The sequence below is a fragment of the Myotis yumanensis genome, unplaced genomic scaffold (genome assembly GCF_028538775.1).
Source record: "Myotis yumanensis isolate MYYU_CA2020_CCGP unplaced genomic scaffold, mMyoYum1.0.hap1 SCAF_5, whole genome shotgun sequence".
In the NCBI taxonomy this organism is placed as follows: Eukaryota; Metazoa; Chordata; class Mammalia; order Chiroptera; family Vespertilionidae; genus Myotis; species Myotis yumanensis.
The window spans coordinates 88,308,359-88,334,206 of record NW_027223756.1 but is presented as its reverse complement, the minus strand read 5'-3'; the positions used below and the strand labels follow the sequence as shown (position 1 = coordinate 88,334,206).

Here is a 25,848-nt window from a genome sequence, read left to right as displayed (position 1 = left end):
TTAGGAAATATTCGTGGCTCGATTGAACATGGTCTATCCGACGTATGCCACACCCGGAGACCTCCCCATGGGGAGCAGATGATTATGACAGCTTGGTGTGATGGGAGGGTGTCCACAGGCTAGGAGAACAGAGAGGAGAAGCTGGATGGGTGGGTGGTTGCAGCTGGTGGGCTTCCTGTAAGAGGCCATGCTGTAACTGTATCCAAAAGGATGATGTTGGCTGCACTTGGTCTACTTGTGAGCTCCCTGAGATCAGGGGCCACAGCACTCTTGTTCACTGTTGCACTCTCAGTGCCTGGCTCAGAACCTGAAACTTTGTAGGAGGGAAAAAAAAAAGAAAGAAAGAATGAAGGAAGGAAGGAAGGAAGGAAGGAAGGAAGGAAGGGAGGGAGGGAAGAAGGAAGGAAGGAAGGAAGGAAAGAAGGAAGGAAGGAAGCAAGCAAGCTATGGATTTTGAAGGAGCTGTCTTCACCCTCCTCCCCCCTCCCCCCAAGCCCCTCTTGCTAAATGGAGCAAAGGGCAGTGGAACTCAGCCCCAACTTTGCACTTGAGCTGCTTGGGGGTCTGGGAGCATACGTCTCCACTAGAGAGGGGGCTTCAGGGGAAGCTGCTTGACCTCACTGTGCCTGTTCCCTCAACTGGAAAATGAGGGTGGTAATGACTCAGTGCACTGACGGTATTGAATATGCAGTCACCATTCCACAGGCCTCCCACACGGGAACTCATCTGTCCTTACAAGCCTTTGAGGCGGTGCTGCCATTCTTCCTGGTTACCGGCAGAGCCACCTGAGGCCACATAGCTTGGAAAGCCAGGCTCTGAACCCCCAGAAACCTGGTACCCAAATCCATCCAGTTGACTTGCAGGATACACCGCTCCCAACGTGCCGTAGGGTAAATGATAGACAAACAGGAGATGTCGAATAAATGTAATGATTGTTCTTTTTAATTATAATTATAATTCCGCTAGAGGGCGCTCGGACGGAGGGTGAGCCTGGGGAGAGGGAGGGTCACCAGGCTGAGAGTTTCCCAGGGGAACCTGCCATGGGGTGGAGTGTGTGTGTGTGTGTGTGTGTGTGCTGGGGGGGGGGGGGGGGGTGTAGGGGGTGCGCCTGCTACTTGGCTGCCTTGCTGTCCTCTATTGGCTGCAGCGTTTGTGGGTGGGTCCCGCTCTTTGGCTGCGTCTGTGGGTGGGTCCGGGTCTTTGGCGGCGTGCGCGGGTCCCAGTCGTTGACCAGGCACTGCGCCTGCTGGTAGTTGACGTGCGGGTGCCTCTGGCGGAGGCGCAGGCGCACCACGTTGTAGTCCACCTCGTGCCCGATCCTCTTGCAGTTGAGGCTGCGGGTGAGGTTCCTGTGCGTGGTGTGCAGATCCTCCAGGTTCTTCTCCACGTTCGAGATGTGGCGCTGCAGCTTGTCAGTGCCCTGGGGAGCGGGCGGGCCAGGTTGGGGGACCGCCCAAGAGGAGCCAGAAAAGGGGTAGGGGGAGGTGGGGAGGAGGGAAGAGGAGGGAAGAGGAGGGCAGGCACATTTGGGCCAGATGTGCGTGTGAAAGGAGCAAGCGAAAGGAACGGTGGGCCTCGGATGGGGGGGGGGGGGGGCACACCTGGGCCAGAAGAACAGTAACCAGCGACAGGGCGGGGCTGAGAGAGGAGCCGGATCACGAGTGAGTGGAGCGGGGGCGGGGGACAGGGGTCGAGGGGACTCATTTGGGAGGTCGTGGAAGGACTGACCACTCGGGTGACAGGCTCTTCCCTGGGCCGTGTCCCTGGGGCAGAAGCCTTACCCAGGGGAATGAGAGGGGCGTACCTGGGTGAGGCGCGCGGCCTCCGGGAGCTGGGTGCCCACGTGTCTCTGGTACACGCGGACCAGGGGTCGGTCCAGTTTCTCCCGAGTCTCCAGATGAGTTTCGGACAGAGGACCCTGGCGAAGGGCGGGGCGCGGAGCCGTGAGGCCCTCTATGTGCGCGCATCCCCGGCCTCCTCTCCGCAGACCCTGCGCCCCCAAACCGCACCTTGATGAGGCCGCGGGTGATGTACATCTCCTGGTTGAATTTCGTGCACCGGTGGATAGTCCCCCTCATCAGTCCTACGGTCATGTTCATTCTTTCCTGGGTGGGTGGGAGCGCAGGGGGGCGGTCACGCCGGCTCCCCCGTCCGCTCTCTTCCCGTGCCCCGCTCTGGACCTTGGTCCTCTCCCACCCTCGCCCCGAGCCACCACCTCCGAGCTGCACCTTCAGCTCCGTGGTCTCGCGCATCTTTTGGGCCAGCGAGGAGCACACGCCATCGCTTATCTGCAGCTGCTGCTCCCGGATTTCCTCTTCATTCTTGGCCATTTCTTGTAAGGCGTCCTTGGACTCCATCAGCAGGCGCTTGGCGTCGTTCAGCGCCGCGGCGCACTCTGCAGGAGGGTGGGACAGGCGTGGGTGCCAAGCCCTCCTCCCCCCCCCCCCGCCCCCTTTTGTTTGTTTATTTTGTTGTTGTTGTTGTTAATCCTCACCCGAGGATAGTTTTCCATTGAATTTTTTTTAGAGAGAGTGGAAGAGAGAGGGAAAGACAAAGAAGCATCCATGTGAGAGAAACACATGGATTGGCTGCCTCCTGCAGGAGCCCTGATCAGGTCCCGGGCTGGGGGAGGAGCCTGCAACCAAGGTACGTGCCCTTGACGGGACGGGAATTGAACCGGGGTCCCTTTGGTCCGCAGGCCGAAGCTCTATCCACTGAGCCAAACCGGCTAGGGCTGCATCCCTTGCTTTATGGCGGCCTTGGGCGAGGGGGCTTTCCTGAGGGCCTGGGAGAAGGTCCAGGGGAGGGGCTGGGGAAGTGAGGAGAGGGCGTGGGAAGCAGGAGTGGGCCGGGTGAAGAGCTGTTCCAGAGCGGGGCTCAGCTGGAGCCTGGCTCTCAGCCCTCTTGTTTGGTCCAGGCCAGTGATGGCAAACCTATGACACGTGTGTGAGAGGTGACACGCGAACTCATTTTTTTGGTTGATTTTTCTTTGGTAAATAAATATAAAAAATATAAGTCTTTGTTTTACTATGGTTGCAAAGATCAAAAAATTTCTATATGTGACACGGCACCAGAGTTAAGTTAGGGTTTTTCAAAATGCTGAGAGGCCGAGCTCAAAAGGTTCGCCATCACTGGCTCTAGGGGCAGTGGTTCTCAACCTTCTGGCCCTTTAAATACAGCTCCTCATGTTGTGACCCAACCATAAAATTATTTTCGTTGCTACTTCATAACTGTAATGTTGCTACTGTTATGAATCGTAATGTAAACACCTGATATGCAGGATGGTCTTAGGCGACCCCTGTGAAAGGGTCGTTCGACCGCCAAAGGGGTCGCGACCCACAGGTTGAGAACCGCTGGGGACAAGGCTCCAGGAAAAGGGGCAGCTGAGAAGTGGAGGGGAGTGGGTGGGCACCCCCTACAGTGGACTCCTTTCTGAGGGGCCTACCTGGTGTGTACACGCCCACGGGGTCTGAAGGAGGCGTTTTCTGACCCTGAGTGCTGGGGGTGGGGATGCGGGAGAGGTCCACCCAGGAGTGGCGGCCGGCCAGCTCCAGAACCTTGTCCAGGGGCTTGTTCATTAAGTCCACAGCTTGGAGCCTCTCCTTACAGCAGAAGGCCAGGGTGTCTCGGCAGGAGGCCAGGGCCTGGGGACAAGGAGAGGGAGAGAGGCTGAGCTGAGGGCAGGAAGTGTGCTGGGAGGGAGGGGGTGGCTGGAATGGATTTTTCTGCTGGAAGCTGAAAAGCCTTTCTGCCTCTGAACTGACCCTCTTTGGTTCTAATTGCGACTGAAAAGAAGCGATTTTCAAGTCCAAGTTCAGACACCCCACCCTCTCACCCTCTGTCCCGGAGCCTTCATGACCCTGGGAGTGGGGAGAGTAGGAGCAGCAGGGCCTGGTGGCAGCTTCCCTGTCCTGGGTGTCCATTGCTTAGGTTCTGTGTCTGGCTTTGCCCTGGCACCCTGAGAAAGCACCGCCCCATCGACTTCCCTATCTGGACAGTGGAGAGGGAGCCCCGTTTCCATCTTCCTGTGCCATCCTTTTCCTCCTCAACTTGCATTAGCCTCATCCCTAGCCTCAGAGTCGCACTATCTCTTCTCTAATGAGTATCAGGAGCCTTCTGCAGTCCTGAGTCCCTCTCTCTGATCGACTGCATCTGGACCTTCACCTCATCCAAATCCTATTTCCACCATTATAAAATAAAGCATATATCTATAATAATAAAAGCATAATATACTAATTAGACTCGGCAGCCGAACGACCTTCCAGACATCCTTCCGGACGACCTTTGCGAAGCTGTGGCTGCGAGGGCTGAGCCCCTTGCACAAATTTCGTGCATTGGGCTTCTAGTGTGTGTGTGTGTGTAGATATATATCCCATCTAATAATAGACAAACATGGTACTTGACCATACATTCACTACGCTTCCCGTTGGTTAATCAGCGAGATATGCAAATTAACCACCAACAAAGATGGCGGTTAATTTGCATATGTAGGCACGCAGCGGTGGTGGCGGAGGAAAGACTGAAGGCGGCTGGAGCAGCGATGGCTTGAAGGCGGCTCCGGCTGGAGCGAAGGCCTGGGTCCCGGGTGCCAGAGGAAAACTGGTGCTGGCAGCCAGGGGAAGGGAAGGCCTATTGCACGAATCTTTTCATGCAACAGGCCTCTAATATATATATATATATATATATATATATATATATATATATATATTCAGCCTTAGAAAAGCAGAAAATCCTGCCATTTGTGACAACATGGATGAAATAAGCCAGATGCTTAAAGACCAATGCTACATGATCTCACTTACTGGTATATATGGAATCTAACATAATCAAACTTATAGAAGCCAAGAGTAGAAGGGTGGTTGCTAGGGGCTGAGGGGAGGGGGGAATGGGGAGAGGTTGGTCAAGCGGTACAAAGTTTCAGTTATGCAAGATGAGTAAGTTCTGAAGGGCTAGTGTATAGCAATGTGCCTATAGTTAACACTACTGTGTTTTATGATTGACATTTGCTTACAGGGTGGATGGTAAGTGTTCTCACAACACAGCATAGTAACTACGTAAGGTGCTGTACACCTTGATTGTGGTGATTATTTCGAATGTATACAGACACCAAATCTCAGGTTGTACATTTTAAATATATGTACAATTTAATATATATACATATTTATTGATTTCAGAGAGGATGGGAGAGGGAGAGGTAAAGGAAGAGGAGAAAGAAACATCAATGATGAGAATCATTGCTTGGCTGCTTCCTGCATGCCCCCCACTGAGGATGGAGCCCACAACCCTGGCATGTGCCCTGACCAGGAATTGAACCGTGACCTCCTGGTTCATAGGTTGATGCTCAACCACTGAGCCATGCCAGCCAGGCTATATGTACAATTTAAAACTGTTAATTATACCTCACTAAAGCTGGGGAGAAAAGGATACTTGACCTAAAACCACAATCCTGCCCCTGGCTAGTCCTGTGCCTGGGGTGGGGCCATCTCTCTCTGAGCCTCAGTTTCCCCACCTCCAATAAGAGACCTCGGTTCCTGCTTCACAGGCGTGCTTACAGGAGCTGACTCAAGGACTGCACGGGGCTTGGCACAGAGAGGGTGTCCATTGTTGTTCTGAGGCCCAACTCCACCCCGCAGAGCAAAGCGGAAACCCAGTGAATGTCAAGTCAGAGTGAGTGGTGGGTGGGCTGAGAGGTTTGTTGTTGTTGGTCCCTAAGGTCAGAGCGGTTCGCTCCTTAGGCAGCCAGGGGTACCCCTCCAGCCCTCTTCCCTGGGTCCCAGGTATTCCCGACCTTGAGCATGACCTCTGATTTTTCCATGTCTTCCTCCATTTTCCTCTTCATGCTCTTTAACTGCTCTTTCTCCCAGGTAAGCATACTGTCAGCTTTGTCAGGGATCTGGAAAGCGAGGAGGGACTCTCTCACTCCCAGGAGGGGCCACAGGAGAGTTCTCCTTCCAGGGTGGGAGAGGTTTGCCAACCTCATAAACTCTGGGTTGCAGGGATGGCGTCGGGGGGGTCTCTCTGAGAAGACTTTATCCTTTCAGGGGGGCTAGAGAGTGGGGCTGGGTATCTCCCTTTTACAGGTAGGAGTCCAGTGAGCTAGGGCTGGGGGTCCCCCTTCCTTGGCGATGGTGTTACACACGGCCCCCCCACCCCCCACCTCCCTGGCCAGTGAGGAATTTTATTATAGGGATGATGAGAGCTTGCCTTTTTGGGGTCTTACTCTCTGAATTTCGGGGCTGGAACTAGGAAGACCACCCTGTGAGTGGGGTGACATCCCTCCTCAGGGAGGCTGTAATGTTCCCGCTTTGGGGTTCAAGTCTAGGGTTTCACTTGGGAGGGAGATTTCATAGGACTGGGACTAGGTAGGGGCTCTCTCTCCCTGGCTGGGATTAGCTCTTGGGTGTGGGGGCTGGGAGTCTGAGGGTCTCAACCTGTAGGCAGGACCTGCTCCTTTATTTTCCCATGAGGCCTGGGGAGGGTTTCTCACTCACTGGGGCTGGGGACAGTTTTTGTTTGTTTGTTTTGTTTTTGTTTTTATAAACATTTTGAGGAGAGTTTCATGGGTTGGGACCAGGACACCACCCACTCTTCTCAGCTGCATCTTTCACTGGGCGTGGCATTGAGGGTCTCATGACCACAGGCAGGTTTCACCCCGGGGCCTGGGGGCTGGGCGGGTGACTGCATGCCTGGGTTGGGGGTTGTGAGTTTCACTGTTTGGGAAGAAGTTCATCTTCCATCTTCTCTCCCTCAAGGGGGGACTGGGATACATCCCATCTGGGGTAAGGGGACTGAGGATCTCATCCCCAAGGGGGAGGAGGGGGTGCTCTCCCTCCCTGGGGCTGGGGATCAAGGCACCTCATCTTGGGGGTGTCCTCATCTTCTTGGGCCCTTGCTCACTGGAACTGGGTCCCGGGATGGGTGCTCTCTCTGCGGGGAGGGTTTTTCCAAGGGCGAGCTAAGCAAGGCTTCGGTCTTGGCGACTGGGCTTGGGTGGGGGAGGGGTCTCCCACCTTCTCCGACTCGGGCCGGTAGCCCCGCAGCTTGACGCTCTGCTGGTTAATGAGCAGGCCCTTGCGCACCTCGCTGAGCCTGTGGTCGGTGGCCTGGCGCTGGCGCTGCAGCAGCTGCAGCTGCCCATTGATCTGCTGCTGCGCGCGGCCCAGGCGCGCGGCGGTGAGGCGCGCCCCGCGCGCGTGCGCCTGCACCAGATCCACGGTCTGCAGGGCGCGCGCGTCGCGATTCAGGGGCAGCGGCAGGCGCGCGTGCCAGGCCGGCGGCTTCATCTTGCTCTTCCACAGCGTGACGCCCTCGCCCGGCGGCGGCGTCTCCAAGGTGCCCCCATCTTGGAGCAGCTGCACGTGGAAGCGCCAGGGCTGGATGTAGGCGGCCTTGCAGAGGTGGCGCGCCACGTTGGGGTCCCACACGCTGTCCTTGGGTTGCCACATGGCCACGGCCTCCTGCCCGCAGCGGTCGGTCAGCTGCTGCGCCTCCAACATCTTGACCTGGGCCTCCTCTCGCCATTCCGGGGCCCCGACGCGCGAGCTCTCGCTTTGCTCAACCGGGGGTAGCAGCACGGGCATGGCCCCTGCTTGGTGCCCTGCCTGGGCCGCGTCCTCCACGGGGAGAGGCAGGGACACTCAACTACACGCACTTCTTTCCGGTGCTGAAGCGGGAGTGAAGCAGAGTCCTCATCACAATGACCGCGGTGACAGGAGAGCGCGTCGGAGTTCCAGAGGTGGGGGAGGGAGAAGGCGGCAGGGAGGCGCTAGATGGAGCCTTTGGAGCTCTGCAGAGGTGGCTTGGAATCCTAGCTCCTTGAGAAAGGACCTCATTTTACCCGCCTCTCCCTGTTACTTCTTCTTCTTCTTCTTCTTTTTTTTAAAAAAATTTTTCCCCTTTATTTCTTACCCTGCAGCAACACGGGCCTTTGTCCTACTCTTAGGACACGCTAAGCTCTTCCTCCCTTCAAAGGTTTGGATTTGCTGTTCCCTCTGCCTGGCATACTCCTTTCCCTGTTCCTCCCATGGCTGGCTGGTGCTCAATCTTCAGAACCCAGCTCAAACATCGCCATCTTCAAGGGGTCTTTCCTTAGCAGTATATCTAAGCCTCGCTCTCTCCCATCACTCAGGATTTCTAGCGCCAGAAACAGAAAAGATGACCTCACCATCAGAATCAGAGTAAAAAATTCAAAGAAATACAGAGTCCTGTCTGAACTTCCTGTTCCCATGGAGGGAGAAAAACTGTTTCCCACTGAGACTCATATGGGGAATCCCTCCACCCTAGGAGGCAGGCCAGAGTCTGGGGAAGAAAAAAGGGACAACTACTCTCTCTTACTCCCCCCTCTGCACCACCCCCCTAATTCTCCACCTCCTTTCCTCTCAGCAGTGGCTTCTTTAGTTTGGTAGGTGCCTCAAACCATGGTCAAGATCCTAGAGCCAGACAACTTGGGTTCAAATTATAATTCTGACCTTTGCCATCTGTGTGACCTTGGGAAAGTCACTTGACTTCTCTGTGTCCCTTGTCTCCTTACCTGTCAACTAGGATAATGGGATTGTGGCATGGGTTAAATGAGTTAATCAGAGCGAAGTGCTTAAACAGCTGACGGAGAGTAAGCACCCTGTAAGTCAGTGGTTCTCAACCTTCCGGCCCTTTAAATACAGTTCCTTATGTTGTGACCCAACCATAAAATTATTTTCGTTGCTACTTCATAACTGTAATGTTGCTACTGTTATGAATCGTCATGTAAATATCTGATATGCAGGATGGTCTTAGGCGACCCCTTTGAAAGGGTCGTTCGACCGTCAAAGGGGTCATGATCCACAGGTTGAGAACCGCTGCTAAGTGCTTACTTTTCATTTTTATTCCCTGAATGAGTAGATGAATGAGCTTTTCTAATACCAGGAGATGCACAGAGGGTTTCACAAAGAACCAGGGAGATGGCTTACTTGGGACAACATTCAGCACTCAACCGTCCGTCTTGGCTTTATTCATTTAGTGCTTCCGTTTTCCCAACTGGAGCATTTCACTGTCTTGGTTCGCTGCCTGGCGTTTGGAGTATTTCTATTGGGTAGTGTTGTGCCAAACTACCTTGTGCTCTTGTGTCCGATCTACACAAAGATGATTTTGGCTTCAACATAGGTCTGTGGTGAACTTCATTATGGCTATGGGTGGAGGTGTAGTCTGCCCTAGTCTGGTTTTTAATTGGTTCAATGTATTCATGCCATCAAACCCCAGTGTATACCACCATTGTCCGAGCATTGAAATCAGTATATGCCACTGCCCATGGTCAGTCCACCAACTTCTCACTTCCATCTTCCAACCCCAGTTTGTATCAACTTCTAAAACTCTCCTCTGGTTCCTAGTTTCGATGGTCCATTTTGGACATTTTTCTCTAGTTTGACTCTAAGCCTGTGTTTGAGGACGAGGCAAACCACCTTCTGCTTTCAAACCCTGCTGATCACAGCTTGGGCTGGCAGGTTCTATAGACTGAAAGTTTGTGTCCCCCCCCAAATTCATATGTTAAGTTCTAATGCCCAGTGTGAGGGTTTTAGGAGGTGGGGCCTTTGAGAGGCAATTAGGTCATGAGAGTGGAGACCTCATGAATGGGATTATCACTCTTATAAAAGAGACCTCAGAGAGCTCCCCTGCCCCTTCAGCCATGTGAAGGCAGTGAGAAGACAGCTGTCTGTGAACCAGGAAGTGAGTGGGTCCTCACCAGACACTAAGTCTGCTGGCACCTTGATCTTGGACTTCGCAGCTTCCAGATCTTTGAGAATTAAGTTTCTGTTGTTTCTAAGCCACCAGTCTGTGGTATTCTTTATAGCAGCCCAAACAGACTAAAACAGCAGGTGCCTGGAAGGAACCATAGTAGGGCTGGGATTAGCTCTCAGTCTCTCCAAGAGATTTAACTGCATGTGGCTGAACAGAAATGACACTCAAAAAAAAAAAAAAATGCTACAGGAATATATATATATATATGCCAAATCTGGGAAAATTTTTTACTATTACAAAAACTCAAATGCCTCTCTTAAGCTAACAAATAAGCCTGTTTTCATGCTGTGAAAGTAATGTATGCACTGAGTCTGTGCTGCCTAGCCTAGTTCCTGGCATAAACCCAGAAAAATGAAGAAAAGAAAAATCACCTGCAATCTCATCACCCACAGATATCTATTCTGAACATGTTTTGATTTCACTCTAGCTATTTCCTGAAACTCCCCTTCCCCCATATACAGGGGTGGGCAAAAGTAGGTTTGCAGTTGTTTGTATAGAAGATAATACAACAATTAATAAATAATAACACAAGAACAAACTCTGTGTTTCACATACTCACAACCATAAACCTATTTTTGCCCACCCCTGTGTGTGTGTGTGTGTGTGTGTGTATTTATACACATCTCCCTCCTCCCAATATACTAATGCTCAAATATGTCTAACTCAGACCAATGGGGAATAATATTTGTGAAATTAGCTCTCTGATTTTTATAATGAAGGTCGTTTTACAGAAATTCCTTTGTGCGGCCAGCTTTGCTGGGACCACCTATTCTATGTTATGAGTATTACAAAACGGGGAGCAGAATTCTGTCCTTGGATTAAATAGAATGAAACTGCAGGATGTATGAGGAAGAAAAACCTAAAACTTCTAGCTTTTCTTTCCTTTTTTTCCGTTGTTATTGCACGTTGATGTCCTTCATTCTGAAATCTTGGCAGGTAATTATCAGAGACCCCTTTTCCGGTTCCCTGATGTCTTCCCTTCTGGGGCACCAGGTCCTACTTTTAGTAGGCGCCCCCTTTCTCTTGGAGATAATCACATCAGTTGGTCTCTCATTCCAGGGGGATATGACCTAGAATCCGTTTTGTCTTTGAGAAATGAGGTCGCTTTCCTAGGGGAGGTGTCAGGAGAGAGTGGGAAGCCCCAGGCTGGGAGGGGAGGTTCTTCCTGGCTTTTACCAGTCCCTCTTGCAAAGACGGTAACCCTGCTAGCTGGTGAGGAATAAGGACTGGTCTGTATGGCTTTTGTCCCCATCAGTCCCCTAAAATGGTTCAGGCAAAAGTTAGTCATGTCCTCCTGCAATTCACAAATTCCATAGTTTCTTTTCTATTCCATTCAACTTGACCTGTAGGTAGAATTTGAAATTGTTTACTAGCTGAAACTTGAATCTCCTCCCCTGTACCCTTTCACACTTTTCCCTTTTGCCTCTGATCTTGATACTTCACTGGCTGGTTGTCTGCCAGCCACCCCCTCACATATAGTGTTCTTCATTCTTAAAGATGGCTCCCAGGGGCCCCCATCTTCTGGTCTTCATGCCCTGTGTAATCCCCTCCTTCCCTTTGCATGTAGGTTGGATCTAGTTCTAACTAATAGAATGTGACAAACATTAAAGGATGCTCCTTCTAGGATTGGACTATAAGACAGTGGTTCTCAACCCATGGGTCGCGACCCCTTTGGCGGTCAAATGACCCTTTCACAGGGGTCGCCTAAGACCATCCTGCATATCAGATATTTATATTACGATTCACAACAGTGGCAACATTACAGTTATGAAGTAGCAAATGAAAATAATTTTATGGTTGGGTCACAACATGAGGAACTGTATTTAAAGGGCCAGAAGGTTGAGAACCACTGCTCTAAGAGATCATGGTTTCTACCTCGCTCTTTCAGAAATGGAAAGACCATGTGGCAAAGAATTGAGGGAGCCTCTGGCCATCAGCCAGCAAGGACCTGAGGTCCTCCGTCCAATATCCTGTGAGAAACTGGAGCCTGCCAAAAACCACATGAGCGAGCTTTGAAGTATACCTTTTCCCAGTCCAGCCTTCAGATGAGATAACAGCCCCAGCTGATGCCTTGTCTGCAACTTGGTGAGAGACCCTGAGCCAGAGGACCCAGGTAGGCCATGACCAGATTCCTGACTCACAGGAACCCATAAAATAAATATTTGTTGTTTTACGCTGTTAAGTTTTGTGATTGTTATGCACCAATAGCTAAGTAATATATTAGGTTCCCATGTTCTATTAGGACATGTTCCCATGTCCAACTTCTCATTCCTCACCTTTCCCCTGGAAAAGCTCATCCATATTAGTGGATTTAGATGTTACTTATTAGATTAGGGCAACTGTGGCTTTACGACCAGTGGGTAGGCAAGTGCCAAGTTTAGAATAGCATCCAAGTTCCTACATAATCGGCAGAATATCAGTTCCTTACCACCTGGCTCCTGCCCACCTTTCCTCCCCCATATCCAAACACTGTGTCCTTAGATCATTAAGGATCAGCCATGCTGGTGCTCAGACACACCAAGTTTATTTAATCTCATGGGCTTTGTGCTTGCTTCCCCCCTCGTCAATGTTCTGAATTTTCATATGGCTTACTCCCTTTCATCCTTTAGGGTTTTTTTTTTTTGTGTGTGTGTTTTTCTTTGTTGATTAAGGTGTTACATATGTGTCCATATACCCCCATTGCGCCCCCCTCATGCCCTCGCCCCCCTGTTGTCTGTGTCCATTGGTTGGGCTTATATGCATGCATACAAGTCCTTTGGTTGATCTCTCCCCTTTACCCCCACCCTACCCTGCCTTCCCTCTGAGGTTTGACGGTCTGATCGATGCTTCTCTGTCTCTGGATCTGTTTTTCTTCATCAGTTTATGTTGTTCATTATATTCCACAAATGAGTGAGATCATGTGATATTTACCTTTCTCCAACTGACTTATTTTGCTTAGTATAATGCTCTCCAGGTTCATCCATGCTGTTGCAAATGGTAGGAGTTCCTTCCTTTTTACAGCAGCCTAGTATTCCATTGTGTAGATGTATCACAGTTTTTTTTTTTTTTTTTATTAATGGGACTCTTATCTCCCTTAGTCCTCACTGAATCTATGCTGCCTAGCCTAGTTCCTGGCGTAAAGCAGGCCCTTCATACTTATTTTTTGAATGACTGAGTGATGGTGGCTCTGCCATACTTGGACATAGTCCACGAGTGGACTAACTAAGACTCTCTGCTGCTTCTGCCATGGACATTTGTGGTCTTTGCAGATGTAATTAGTTATTACACCAGGTTATACTGCAGCAGAGTGGAACCTTAATCCAATGATTCTTGTTCTCATAAGAAGGCTACATGAAGACACGGAGACATACAGGGAAGATGGCCACATGAAGAAAGAGGCAGAGACTGGAGTGATGCCTGTATAAGCTGAGGAACAACAAGGATTGCCGGCAACCACTAGAAACTGGGAGAGGCAAAGAAAGGATCCTCCCTTTGAGCCTTTGGAGGGAGCAGGAGTCTGCCAACACCTTCATTTCAGACTTCTGGCCTCCAGGTTTGTGAGAGAATAAATTTCTATTGTTTTAAGCCACCCAGTTTGTGGTAATTTGTTATGGAGGTCCTAGGAAACTAATATAATGACATCTGTCTCTTTAGTCGGAGGTCCCTTGCCTACCCCTGGCCTGTCTCTCTATGGGGCATTTCCTATCACCTGTGCACACTGAAAATACCTCTTCAGTGCACCAAGAGCAGAACCAGAGAGAGACAGCTGTGTTCTCTCCTGGTGTTCTGAGCTCATCATCATTTTCTTCTTCTTAAAAAAATATATTTTTATTAATTTCAGAGAGAAAGGAAGAGGGAGAGAGAGATAGTAACATTCATGATGAGAGAGAATCATTGATTGGTTTCCTCCTGCACGTGCCCCACCCCCACCCTCCCCTGGGGATTGAGCCCACAACCTGTGCCTGTGCCCTGACCGGTAATTGAACCGGGTCCTCCTGGTTCATAGGTCGATGTTCAACCGCTGAGCCACACTGACCGGGCTGAACTCATCTTCTATATGTTAGTTTCCCACCTTAATCTTAACGCTCCTGTCATTTCCTGTTGGACCCTCCTTTATGTCAAATCCACCTGCCAGATTCCTGGAAACAGGGAGCCCATTGATATGGTCCACACAGATCCCTCCATTACCTGGGGTGCAGAGCAGGTTGGAGATGGGTGGAGGGTGGCCTTGGGGATCCACCATAAAATCTCTTTCCTAATGGTTGATTGATTGAGTTATTTGACAAACATTACTGAGCTCCTGCTCTGTGTCATCACTGGACTTAGAACCAGGAGCCAAGAGTGATGAGAGACCAAGTCCCTTCCCTTATGGAGCTTCTCATCCAGTGGGGGAGATGGAAAATGAGAAACTAAAATAAGCCACCAAGTAATTGGGTGAAGAGCAGGCCACTGCAGCCTGTCCATGGCCACTTCTCAGGTGCAGAATGCTGCTTCCGGTGTTGGCTGGCCCATCGGCAGCCTACCATGGCTGGGCGGGAAGAGGGCAGCCCTGTGAAGGCCACCCCACTCCGCAGCAGCTCCTTAGGGTGGACGTTGGTGGGAGCACAGGGGTGCGGGAAGCCATACCACTTTTCTGGCATCCTGTGCCAACATATCTGTTGGGAAAGATGCTTTTGATGCTTACAAACTAGCACAGAGGTTGAAAAATCAGAATCTGGAAGGCTGATTTATACTGGGATTCTGGCCCAGACAACATACGGTGTGAAATGTTTCTCTTATTGTACAAGTGTGATCAGCCTTGCCTTTCTATCATACATTCTTGCACAGAATAATATCAGATTTGGAAGCCTGCCTTTGCAAATCTTATTTTATGGCATCATAGGACGCTTTATAGTGACCACCCCAGCACTGCTTCTCTTTGTTATAAAAGGCTAGGTCATTGGTTGGGCCACGAGGCCACAACAGACACTTATAAAGCCATTTCTTATAATGTTGTGCTTTCAGAAATGAGTACAGTGTTTCACCAGAATGACATGAAGATTCCAAACAGCACATACTAATATGTGTTTACTACATTTTATGCTAAAGCAAAACCACTGTTAGTTAATCCAGGTCTCTTTCAAAACCCCGAAGACTATGACCATCTAATGGGCTATGACAAACCATTCACTTTTATATGGAAGAAACCAGTGAAAACAAACAAGTTAAAGATGAAAAATGAGTCTACTGTTTTGATATTTGTGCTTGACTGTGATTTATGTTCCAATGTATAATAGTAACATTACTGTGACCTTTGTTTCCTGTTAAAAAATAAAATAAAATAAACCACTGAGATCATGTCTGATAGAAGTAATTGCTTAAGGTGCAATAAATCATCATCATCAAATAAATACCATCATAAGCAGGACAACAAACTGCCAAAATGACATGATTCTATTTTAAAAAAACATGGTAAAATATACATAGCATCAAACTTACCATCTTAACCATATTAAATGTACAGTTCAGTGGCATTAAGTACATTCACATTGTTGTGTAGCCCTCACCACCATTCATCACCAGAACTTTTTCATCTTCCCAGACTGAAACTCTGCCCCATTAAACACTAACTCCCCATATCCCTCCCCTGGTCCCTGGCCATTCCACTTTCTCTCTCTGAATCTGATTGCTCTAAGTGCCTCATATAAGTGGAATCACACAGTATTTGTCCCTTTGTATCTGGCTTATTTCATTCACTCAGCATAATGGCCTCATGGTTTATCCATGCTGTAGCATATAGGCATGATTCTAATTTCGATAGAAAAAATATCCTTACCTAAAAGTAATCCAACGTGTTAGTGAAGGTTATGAATGGGATTTGTTTGAATTTTTCTTTATTTTTCAATTTTAGTTTACACTCAATATTATTCTGTATTCATTTCAGAAGAACAGTATAGTGATTAGATGACAATCATGTACTTTATGGAGTGGTCCCCTAGCCCCCCAATATTTCAAGTACCCACCTGGCCCCATATATAGTCATTACACTATTATTGACTAGATTCCCTATGCTGTAATTTACATCTCTGTAGCTATTCTGTAAATACCAATTTCAACTTAATCCCTTCACCCTTTTCACCTAGCCCGCCAGCTCCCCTCCCCTCTGACAACTGTCAATCTGTTCTCTGTAATTATGAATCTGTTTCTATTGTTTATTTATTTTGTTCTTAAATTCCATACGTAAGTGAAATCATATGACATTTATCTTTCTCTGACATTTCGTTTAGCATAATATCCTCTAGTCTATCCATGCTGTCACAAAAGGTAAGATTTCATTCTTTTTTATGGCCAGGTAATATTCCATTGTGTATATGTATCACAACTTTTTTATCCACTTGTCTATTGATGGACACTTTGGTTGTTCCCATATCTTGGTTATTGTAAATAATGCTTCAATGAACATAGGGGTGCACATATTCTTTTGAATTAGTATTTTAGGTTTCTTTATACTAGTATATACCCAGAAGTGGAATCGCTGGGTCATAAGGCAGTTCCATTTAAAAATTTTTGAGACACCTCTGCACTGTTTTCCATAGTAGTTACACCAATCTGCATTGTCACCAACAGTGCATAAGGGTTCCCTTTTCTCCACATTCTTACCAACACTTGTTGTTTGTTTATTTATTGATGATAGCCATTCTGATAGGTGTGAGGAATATCTCATTGTGCTTTTAATTTGCATTTCTCTGATGATTAGTGATGTTGAGCAACTTTCCATATGTTTATTGGCCATCTGTATGTCCTCTTTGGAGAACTGTCTATTCAGGTCTTCTGCCCACATTTAAATTTTTTTTTTTTTTGTTTTTTAGAGAGAGAAAGGAAGAGGGAGAGGGAGAGGAAGAGGAAGAGAGAGAAAGAGAAACATCCATTTGAGAAGACCAATTGGCTGCCTCCTGTAGGCCCTCCCACTGGGAATCAAGCTGGAAACCCAGGCATGTACCCTGACCTAGAATCGAGCCAGCAACCTTTGGTGCACAGGACGATGTCCAACCAACTGAGCCACACCAGCCAGGGCTCTTCTGTCCACTTTTTAACTGTGTTGTTTCTTTTTCTTTTTAAAATTCTTTATTGTTTAAAGTATTACAGATGTCTTTTACCGGGTTGTTTCTTTTTCTGGTATTTAGTTGTATGAGTTCTTTATAAATTTTGGATGTTAACCCTTTATGAGATATATCACTGGCTAATATGTTCTCCCATTCAGTAGGTTGTCTTTTTATTTTCTTGATGGTTTCCTTTGCTGTGCGAAAACTTTATAGTTTGATGTAGTCCCATTTGTTTATTTTTTCTTTTGTTTCCCTTGCCCGAGGAGATCCATCAGAAAAAATATTGCTATGAGAAGTGTCCAAGATTTTACTGCCTATGTTTTCTTCTAGGATTTTTATGGTTTCGAGTCGTACAAGTTTTTAATCCATTTTGAATTTATTCTTGTATGTGGTGTAAGAAGGTGGCCTAGTTTCTTTTTCTTTTTTGCATGTATCTGTCCAATTAACCCAACACCATTTTATTGAATAGACTGTCTTTACTCCATTGTATATTCTTGCCTCTTTTGTCATAGATTAATTGACCCTCTACATGTGGGTTTATTTCTGGGCTCTCTATTCCATTCCATTGATCTATGTGTGTTTTTATGCCAGTACCATGCTGTTTTGATTACCATACCCTTGTAATATAGATTGCTATCATGTAGCGTGATACTTTCCATTTGTTCTTCAAGATTGCTGTTGCTGTTCCGCGTCTTTTATGTTTCCATACAAATTTTTGGATCATTTGTTCCAGTTCTGTGAAAAACACCATTGGTATTTTGGTAGGAATTGTGTTGAATTTATGGATTGCTTTGGGTCATATGGACATTTTAATGATGATAATTCTTCTTATCTATGAGCATTGTATATGTTGTCATTTATTAGTGTCATCTTCAATGTCTTATAATTTTCTGAGTAGAGGTGTTTTACCTCTTTGGTTAAATTTATTCCTAGATATTTTATTTTATATTTGATGAAGTTATAAATGGAATTGCTTTCTTAGTTTCACTTTCTGATAGTTCATGATTGCTGTATAAAAATGGATTTGTGTGACTTTTTTGTTTCCTTCTACGCTTTATGCATTTTCCAAACTTTCTACAATAAACAGGTATTACCTTGATCATAAAAAAATCTTTAAAATGTCTGTCCTCTGTTCCTTTTCCCTCTCTTCCCTGCCATGATGTTGCTTTCTAGTGTTTCTCGCTCAGGCTCCCCAGCTCCTGCAGCTGCCACCAGGGACACACTGAGACCCTACAGTGTGTTCCTCATTGCCTGTTTATTGGAATTTTATTTCTTTTTAAGTTGTGATGGCTATTTTTTTTTTACAGTAGTCCCCCTTTGTCCATGGTTTTGTTTTCTGCAGTTTCAGTTGCCCATGGTCAACTGTGGTCTGAAAATAGTAAATGGAAAATTCCAGAAATGAACAATTCATACGTTTTACATTGTGCACCATTCTGAGCAGCATGATGAAACCGAGCCCTCCCACTGGGCCCCAATGTGAATCATCCCTCTGTCCACCACGTGTGCTGTGTATACTCCCTGCCCATGACTCACTCAGCAGCCGTCCGGGTTATCAGGTTGACGGTCATGGTATCGCACTGCTTGTGTTCAAGTACACTCATTTTACCTAACAATGGCCCCCAAACAATTCACATAGCTTTTATTACAGTATATTGTTATAATTGTTCTATTTTAGTATTATTGTTAATCTCTTACTGTGTCTAATTTGTAAGTTAAACTTTATCACAGGTGTGTATGTATAGAAAAATAATAAACAAAGGACATCACTAGCAATCTGGGAATGCAACCTCCATGGGTAAGGGCGTGACTACTGTGTTTATTTTTCCTTTTTTTTGTTTTTAAAAAATATATTTTATTGATTTTTTACAGAGAGGAAGGGAGAGGGATAGAGAGTTAGAAACTTTGTTGAGAGAGAAACATCGATCAGCTGCCTCCTGCACACTCCCTACTGGGTATGTGCCCGCAACCAAGGTACATGCCCTTGACCGGAATCGAACCTGGGGCCCTTGAGTCCGCAGGCCGATGCTCTATCCACTGAGCCAAACTGGTTAGGGCTATTTTTCAAATTTATTTTTATTGAAATATAATTGACATACAACACTGTGTAAGTTTAAAGTGTACAATGTGTCGATTTCTTACATTGATACATTGCAATATGATTAAATGGTAATGTTCGTTCACACCTCTATCATATCACATAATTATCTTTTTTTTGTGTGATGGGATCCATTAAGATCTAGTCTTTTAGCAACTGTGAAGTTTGTAATACAGTGTATTGTTGTCTGTAATCACTATGCTGTGCATTAGACCTCCAGGACTTCTTATCCAGGTCTGTTCATTTTTCTACTGCCGCTTCTAAGTGCCTGTCTAGAGGGAAGTCTCAGCAAGAAGCAGACTCAAACAGGAGCGTTGGTGAAGACATGGTGGTGGCGTAAGGAAACAGTATAGGATGGTGCAGTCACCTGGAGCTGGCAGCACCTGGGAGCTGTTACTGTCTCCGAGCAGGAGCAGGAGAAGGAGGGAGCAGTTACTGCCAGAACCTGCCAGGACCTGTGGTCTGCAGCCCAGGGGCACAGCCATCCACAGTGAGAGTGGGAGGAGGGGCCGGAGGGCAACATGCCCTGGCCTCACTCTCCTCCATCCTGCGGACCTCCCGCAAGTGTCTTCCTTTACCTGAAACCCAGCCAGAACCGGACAGTGAGGGAGCCTGAGGGTACAACCCACGAGGGTCAAAGTCCTAGGACACAGAAGCAAGGGAGGAAGGAGGGTGTCCCAGGAGGCCATGGGAAGGTCTCCAGGGCGATTTCTCATTGAGACAGAGCTCTGAGGGCAGCTCTATGCTTCCCTGCTCAGAACAATGCTGGGCACAAAGCAGACGCTCAGAAATGTTAAAGAAACAATCAGGGACTAGAAGGAGACTGATTTTTTTCATTGTAAAGTACACATAAGGAAACTTACCGTTGTAACCATTTCCCCAGCTTTATTGAGACACAGCTGACACAGAACACTGTGTAAGTTTAAGCATGTGATGATTTGCTACATTTATGTATTGCAAATGATTCCCACCATAGCCATGATAACCACTTAGAAGTCACAGGTCAGTGCTATGAAGTGCATTCATGATGTTGTGCAATCAACATCTAGTTCCAGAACTTTTTCATCGCCCCAAAAGGAAACCCCACATCCATTAGCAGTCACTCTCCTTTCCTTTCCCCCTTCAGCCCCTGACAACCACTCAGCTGTGTTCTGTCGCTATGGATTTATTTATCCTGAATATCTTACATCAGTATAAACCCAGGCTGAATTTGGGGGAAAATGAACTTATCCCCTCATCTTTGAATCTCCTTTTCTCCCCTGAAATTCTGCCTGTGGTTTCAGTCACTTCACTTGCATATTGGGCCACTGTGGATATAAGGAGGAGGGTGGGGCTCAGAGGTGGGGGAACCTGGCCTTTCTCTCCCTGCTCCTCTGCTCCCTTTGGGGCCCTGGGAATGATGGGGAACCTGACAGCTGATAATGAGACTCCCTCTCCCTTAATGACTCTGGGGGCTGCGGGGATGCCTCAGGCCAACTCTGCCCTAATTAATTAATAGGGAGCACTTTCCACAGAGGATTAGCCTCGATTCCTCCTGTCTCAGTCTCCTCGTGGCTCAGCCCCTGTTTAGGCCCCACCCCTCGGACAGGGCAGTCATCTGGGACAGCCTGGGGATGCTCCATCCTAATGCTGAGCCAGAGCTGGAGCCACTGGTCAGAGTGGACCTGAGCGGGGCGCCAGCTCTGGCTCAACAATGTGGGCTGTGAGCCCCTTTACACCTGTAAACGGAGTCAGCAGCCTTTCCCTTATTGAGAGAATGAGACACTCCCAGAGCCAGTGTGAGGGGGTGGGTACTCTCTTTGGGTGTATCTGTAATTTCCAAAGAGTGAAATATGTCAGATTATTTCTAGCATTTATTTATTTTTCTCTTTTAAAAAACTATTTTTCAATTATAGTTCAGATTCTTTTTTCTTTTTTTTATTTTATTAAATCTTTATTGTTCAGATTACATTTGTTCCTCTTTTTCCCCCCCCATAACTCCCCTCCTTCCAGTTCCCGCCCCACCCTCCACCCTCACTCCCCACCCACTGTCCTCACCCATAGGTGCACGATTTTTGTCCAGTCTCTTCCCGCATCTCCCATTCCCCTTTCCCCCCCAAGAATAGTCAGTCCATTCCCTTTCTATGTCCCTGATTCATTATAATCACCAGTTCATTCTGTACATCAGATTATTTATTCACTTGATTCTTAGATTCACTTGATAGATGCATGTTTGTTGTTCACAATTTGTATCTTTACCTTTTTCTTCTTCCTCTTCTTAAAGGATACCTTTCAGCATTTCGTCTAATACTGGTTTAGTGGTGATGAACTCCTTTAGCTTTTTCTTATCTGTGAAGCTCTTTATCTGACCTTCAATTCTGAATGATAGTTTTGCTGGATAAAGTAATCTTGGTTGTAGGTTCTTGGTATTCATCACTTTGAATATTTCTTGCCATTCCCTTCTGGCCTGCAAAGTTTCTGTTGAGAAATCAGCTGACAGTTGTATGGGTATTCCCTTGTAGGTAATTGAGTCTCTTTCTCTTGCTGCTTTTAAGATTCCCTCTTTGTCTTTTGCTCTTGGCATTTTAATTATGATGTGTCTTGGTGTGGTCCTCTGGATTCCTTTTGTTTGGGGTTCTCTGCGCTTCTTGGACCTGTAAGTCCATTTCTTTCACCAGGTGGGGGAAGTTTTCTGCCATTATTTCTTCAAATAGGTTTTCAATATCTTGCTGTCTCTCATCTTCTGGCACTCCTATAATTCTGATATTAGTGCGCTTGAAGCTGTCCCAGAGGCTCCTTACACTATCTTCACACTTTCGAATTCTTTTTTCATTTTGCTTTTCCAGTTGGGTGTTTTTTGCTTCTTTGCATTTCAAATCTTTGGCTTGATTCTTGTGCTCCTCTGGTCTGCTATTGGGTATAATATCCTTTATTTCAGTCTGTGTATGCTTAATTTCTAGTTTCTTTATCATAGCATCGAGGGTCTCATTAGTTTTTGTGAGGCTCTCCTCAAGTTTATTGCAAGCCCTCAAAATTGCATTTTTTAGCTCTATATCCTCCATTTCTGTCATGTTTTTTTGTCTCCGCATTTTTTATGCTTTCTTGGTGCACCCCCTTGTGGTCTTTGTGCGCAGTCTTGTTCTAGTTAAGCCTTGATTGTTGTAGTTAATACTAGAGGGATTTGACCACCAGGCCGACTGGCTGTGAGAATCAGCTGTGTGGAAAACTTCTGTCCTCTGGGGAGGTGCTAATCTAGCCTTTGCCTGAGGCGATCCGGCAAATGGCTCTGCGCAGGGCTTCGGCAGGGCGGGTCGCACGGGATCAACAAGGCGGGCGGAGGGAGCAGTTATGGCTGCTCTCAGTCCGTCCCCAGGGACTCTGCCTCACTGTACCAGCAACCGCTGCAAACCTCGGCGGGACTGTAGCCAGACAGTCCTGCTTCTCCCGTTTGAGTCTGGGTCCCTAGAGACTCGCCCGGCTCTGGAGCTCAGAGTCTGAGACTCCCTCCTGATTGAAAACGACAACCGTGCCCTCAGCCACCAGCCCGCTTTTCGCACGCACCTCCGTACCTTTAAATTTTCCACACTGCGCCTTCTCTGAGCCTCGGAATGCTGTTGTCTTTCCTTCTAGTTGAAGAGTCTCTCCTCAGCCAGCCTTCCTGTGGTTCTGGGTGATGTCCGTTCCGTCTTTTAGTTGTATTTTTGAAGTGGTTGTTTGCGGCAGCAGTCTCTGGTGTTTACCTATGCCGCCATCTTGGTGGTCTCCCAGATTCTTTTTTCTTTATGAGGCATTCTTTGGAGATATAGTTACACTATCTTTTCTCCACTTGGAGGTAATAAAGATATTCTCCTAAAAAAGATAAATCATATTTCAATGTCAGTTGAACCCTCCCCCCTCCCATAAAACTAATGCAAAAATCAATGATGATCTTCAAAAACTACTTTAAAAAAGCAGTAAAGTAGGTACAGAGTATTCAGTGCATTGACAGAGCAGGCTCTGCTTAGTCCTGTTGTTTGTCCTTGGGTTTGGGGTTGTTTCCAATTTTTAAATATAGTGAATAAAGGTATTATGTACATCCTTGAAAAAAAAAATCAGTGGTGAGGTTAATGTAAAAATTTAAAGACAGAATCAGTGAGTGTTGAGCCAAGCCACATGGCAGACCGAAGCAAAAGAAAAATTAGGAATTCTGATCCTGTCCTTTTTTGGGAAATGTTGACATTTTGTTAATTGTAGATATTTCGCATTCATTTTGGATATTGAATAATGAAATGTGTTAATATTTGGGAGATCTTTGTAATTCAGTGGAGTAATATTTTTCAAATGACTAGTGCATGATGTTTCAAAATCATGCCTGGATAAAGATGCACTCAATGGACTTTAATGTTAATTTAAAAAGTACAAAACTTCACTGATAATTCAGATCCCACTTTGCAACTATCCTTGAAGGAACTAAAATGTGTTGCGTTTTGGTGCAGTCTCAAAGAATAGTCACAATGACCTGAAAAAACCGAGCAAAATACTCTTTCCTTTTAAAATTACTTGTTCGTGTAAGATTGAATTTTCTTTAAATACTTCAATCAAAACAACATATCCCCGCAGATTCAATGCACAAAATACATTTAATTCTTGTGATTCATGGTACTTTTGTTCTAGAAAGTTGTGCAAACACTGAATTAGCGGATACACCGTTGCTCCCAGGGAGATAGACTGGGTGAGGTTGCTGCGAGCCTCTGCTCACATTTTTGTCAATCAGTCATCAACCAATCAATATCTGACTTTTATGGGTGTTTCTGTTTAAAGACACCAATTGAATATAGTCTATGATAATATGTACGTATCTATGTATATGTAATTCACTGACATTGAATTCACAGCCAACAGCATCATAACTCTTGCCAGGATGAAGCTTACCTAATACATATTTTCTCCGTGGCGCACAACACAGCCTTCTTATGCTGACAACCAGTAGACAGCACTTCGGCACTATGCCTGGGAGCCATTTTAAAATCTACAAACATGAGGAAAACATGGCACCAGCTAGACCACGGGAAGGCCATCTTTCATAGTACGACAGCTGGTCCAAGAAGGCAGAACACACATTGCCTTGTTCAACCGCAGCTGGGAACACACCTGTTGGCCTGTTGGCTGCTCTGGGCAAGCTCGCTAATGACCACAAAAGTGCCACCAGCATTGATTTGGGGTCACAGATACGTTTATGCGAGTGGGTGAATTTGCTACTCTGGAGTCTGCACATAATCAAGAGCAACTGTATGCACACCCCCCTGTCTTTTTATTAAGCTGGACATCAAAGCCATCTGCAAAAGTGTGAAACACTGCCTCTCTTCTCACTAATTTTTTCTTGTTTTTCATAAAATATGCTTTTTATGTGAAAATGAATAAATACATATTTTAAACCCTCAGCTTTAATTTCTAATACAGTAATGATTAATTGGTATAACTCAGATAGATGCATATTCTTTGGAGTCCTCCAGGATCTTATTACTTTATTAACATTTTTAAATTAAAGTCTAGCTGGCATACAATGTTATGTTAGTTTCAGGTGTACAACATAGTGATTCAACATTTATAAACCTTATGATGTGATTGACCACCACAATAAGCCTCATAACCATCTATCACCATGCAAAGTTATTACATTATTGACTTTATTCCCTGTACTGTACATGATTGTTTTAATTAACAGACACAATTTCTTATAATAATTTTAGATTTACAAGAAAATTGAAAAGATAGTACATGGAGTTCCCTTAGCCTCTCCACCCAACAATTTCCATTATTATTATTATATTTTTAAAATATTTTTTTTATTGATTTCAGAGAGGACGAGAGGGAGGGAGAGATAGAAACCTCAATGATGAGGGAGAATCATGGATCAGCTGCCTCCTGCATGCCTCCAACTGGGGATTGAGCCCGCCTCCCAGGCTTGTGCCCTGACTGGGAATTGAACTGTGACCTTCTGGTTCATAGGTTGACACTCAACCACTCACCTACACTGGCTGTGGACTATTGTTTTTAATCCTCACTCAAACTATATGTTTTTGATTTGAGAGACAGAGAGAGAGAGAAAAAGAGAGGTGTGAGAACAATATTGATTAGTTGCCTCTCAATATGCACCCTGACCAGGAATGGAACTCACAACCTTTTGGTGTATGGGACTACTCTCCAACTGACTGAGCCACCCAGCCAGGGCTCCCTTATTAATATTGTCCATTAGGATGATACAATTGTTATACTTAATATTGATACATTATTATTAAAATCCATACCCTATTGAGATTTTCTGTTTTCTCTTCACACCCTTTTTCTGTTCCAGGAGCCTTTGCAGGACCCCATATTATATTAGTCATCATGTCTCCTCAGTCTCCCGTGACAGTTTTTCTGACTTTCTTTGTTGTTGTTATTATCTGTGTGTGGCTCAGTGGTTGTCAACTTATGAACCAGGAGGTCACGATTTGAATCCCGGTCAGGACACGTACCCTGGGGTTGTGGGCTCAATCTCCAGTGTGGGACGTGCGGCTCTGTGCTCACCTTTTGAAAATGGCAAGGAGCTGACAGAGCGGCGGGAGTTGTGGGCAGCGATGTCAGCACCCTTTGAGAAGAAAAGCGGGATCAGCGTGCTGGACAGATTACTGCTGAAGACAGCAAAGAATAATATTAATTACAATAGTAACAGGTATGCGCTTTAATTTCCTGTGGGGTCAGCAGAGTCTATGCGTTGTTTAGCTAAGGAGGCCAGGCTCAGAGAGGGAGAGGGGTTGGCCCGAGCACACCCAGCGGCCCAGGCACACAGCCCCCAAGGGGAGCAGCGGGCCGAGGAGCCCACGCGCGGGAGCTGTGGTCATTGGGCCTCCCGCACCCACGCTTTCCAGGGGCCTCCGCCCGGGATGCGGACCCGGACCGACTCCAGGGGTGCCAGGAACG

General features: G+C 46.7%; 1 protein-coding gene and 1 pseudogene across 1 annotated transcript; one reads left to right on the top strand and one right to left on the bottom strand.

Moving 5' to 3' along the window:
- Positions 1-1,111: 1,111 nt before the first annotated feature.
- On the bottom strand, positions 1,112-7,580 carry TEKTL1 (tektin like 1). The gene is made up of 7 exons (XM_070414029.1): positions 7,011-7,580; positions 5,789-5,893; positions 3,446-3,644; positions 2,229-2,395; positions 2,010-2,105; positions 1,805-1,918; positions 1,112-1,420 (listed from the first exon to the last, which is right to left on the bottom strand). The coding sequence occupies exons 1-7, from the start codon at positions 7,578-7,580 to the stop codon at positions 1,112-1,114; spliced, it is 1,560 nt and encodes a 519-aa protein (XP_070270130.1).
- A 6,694-nt stretch (positions 7,581-14,274) lies between these two features.
- Positions 14,275-14,971, top strand: LOC139011497 (transmembrane protein 70, mitochondrial-like; annotated as a pseudogene).
- The last annotated feature ends 10,877 nt before the right edge of the window (positions 14,972-25,848 follow it).

Bases quoted from the DNA above. Each gene is read 5' to 3' on its own strand.
- TEKTL1 (XM_070414029.1), bottom strand. From the start codon at position 7,580: ATGCCCGTGCTGCTACCCCCGGTTGAGCAAAGCGAGAGCTCGCGCGTC. The intron at 3,645-5,788 runs GTCGGGAATACC...CCTTGTCCCCAG, and splicing joins AATCAGAGGTCATGCTCAAG to GCCCTGGCCTCCTGCCGAGA. The intron at 1,919-2,009 runs GTGCGGTTTGGG...GCCCTTCGCCAG, and splicing joins TCACCCGCGGCCTCATCAAG to GGTCCTCTGTCCGAAACTCA.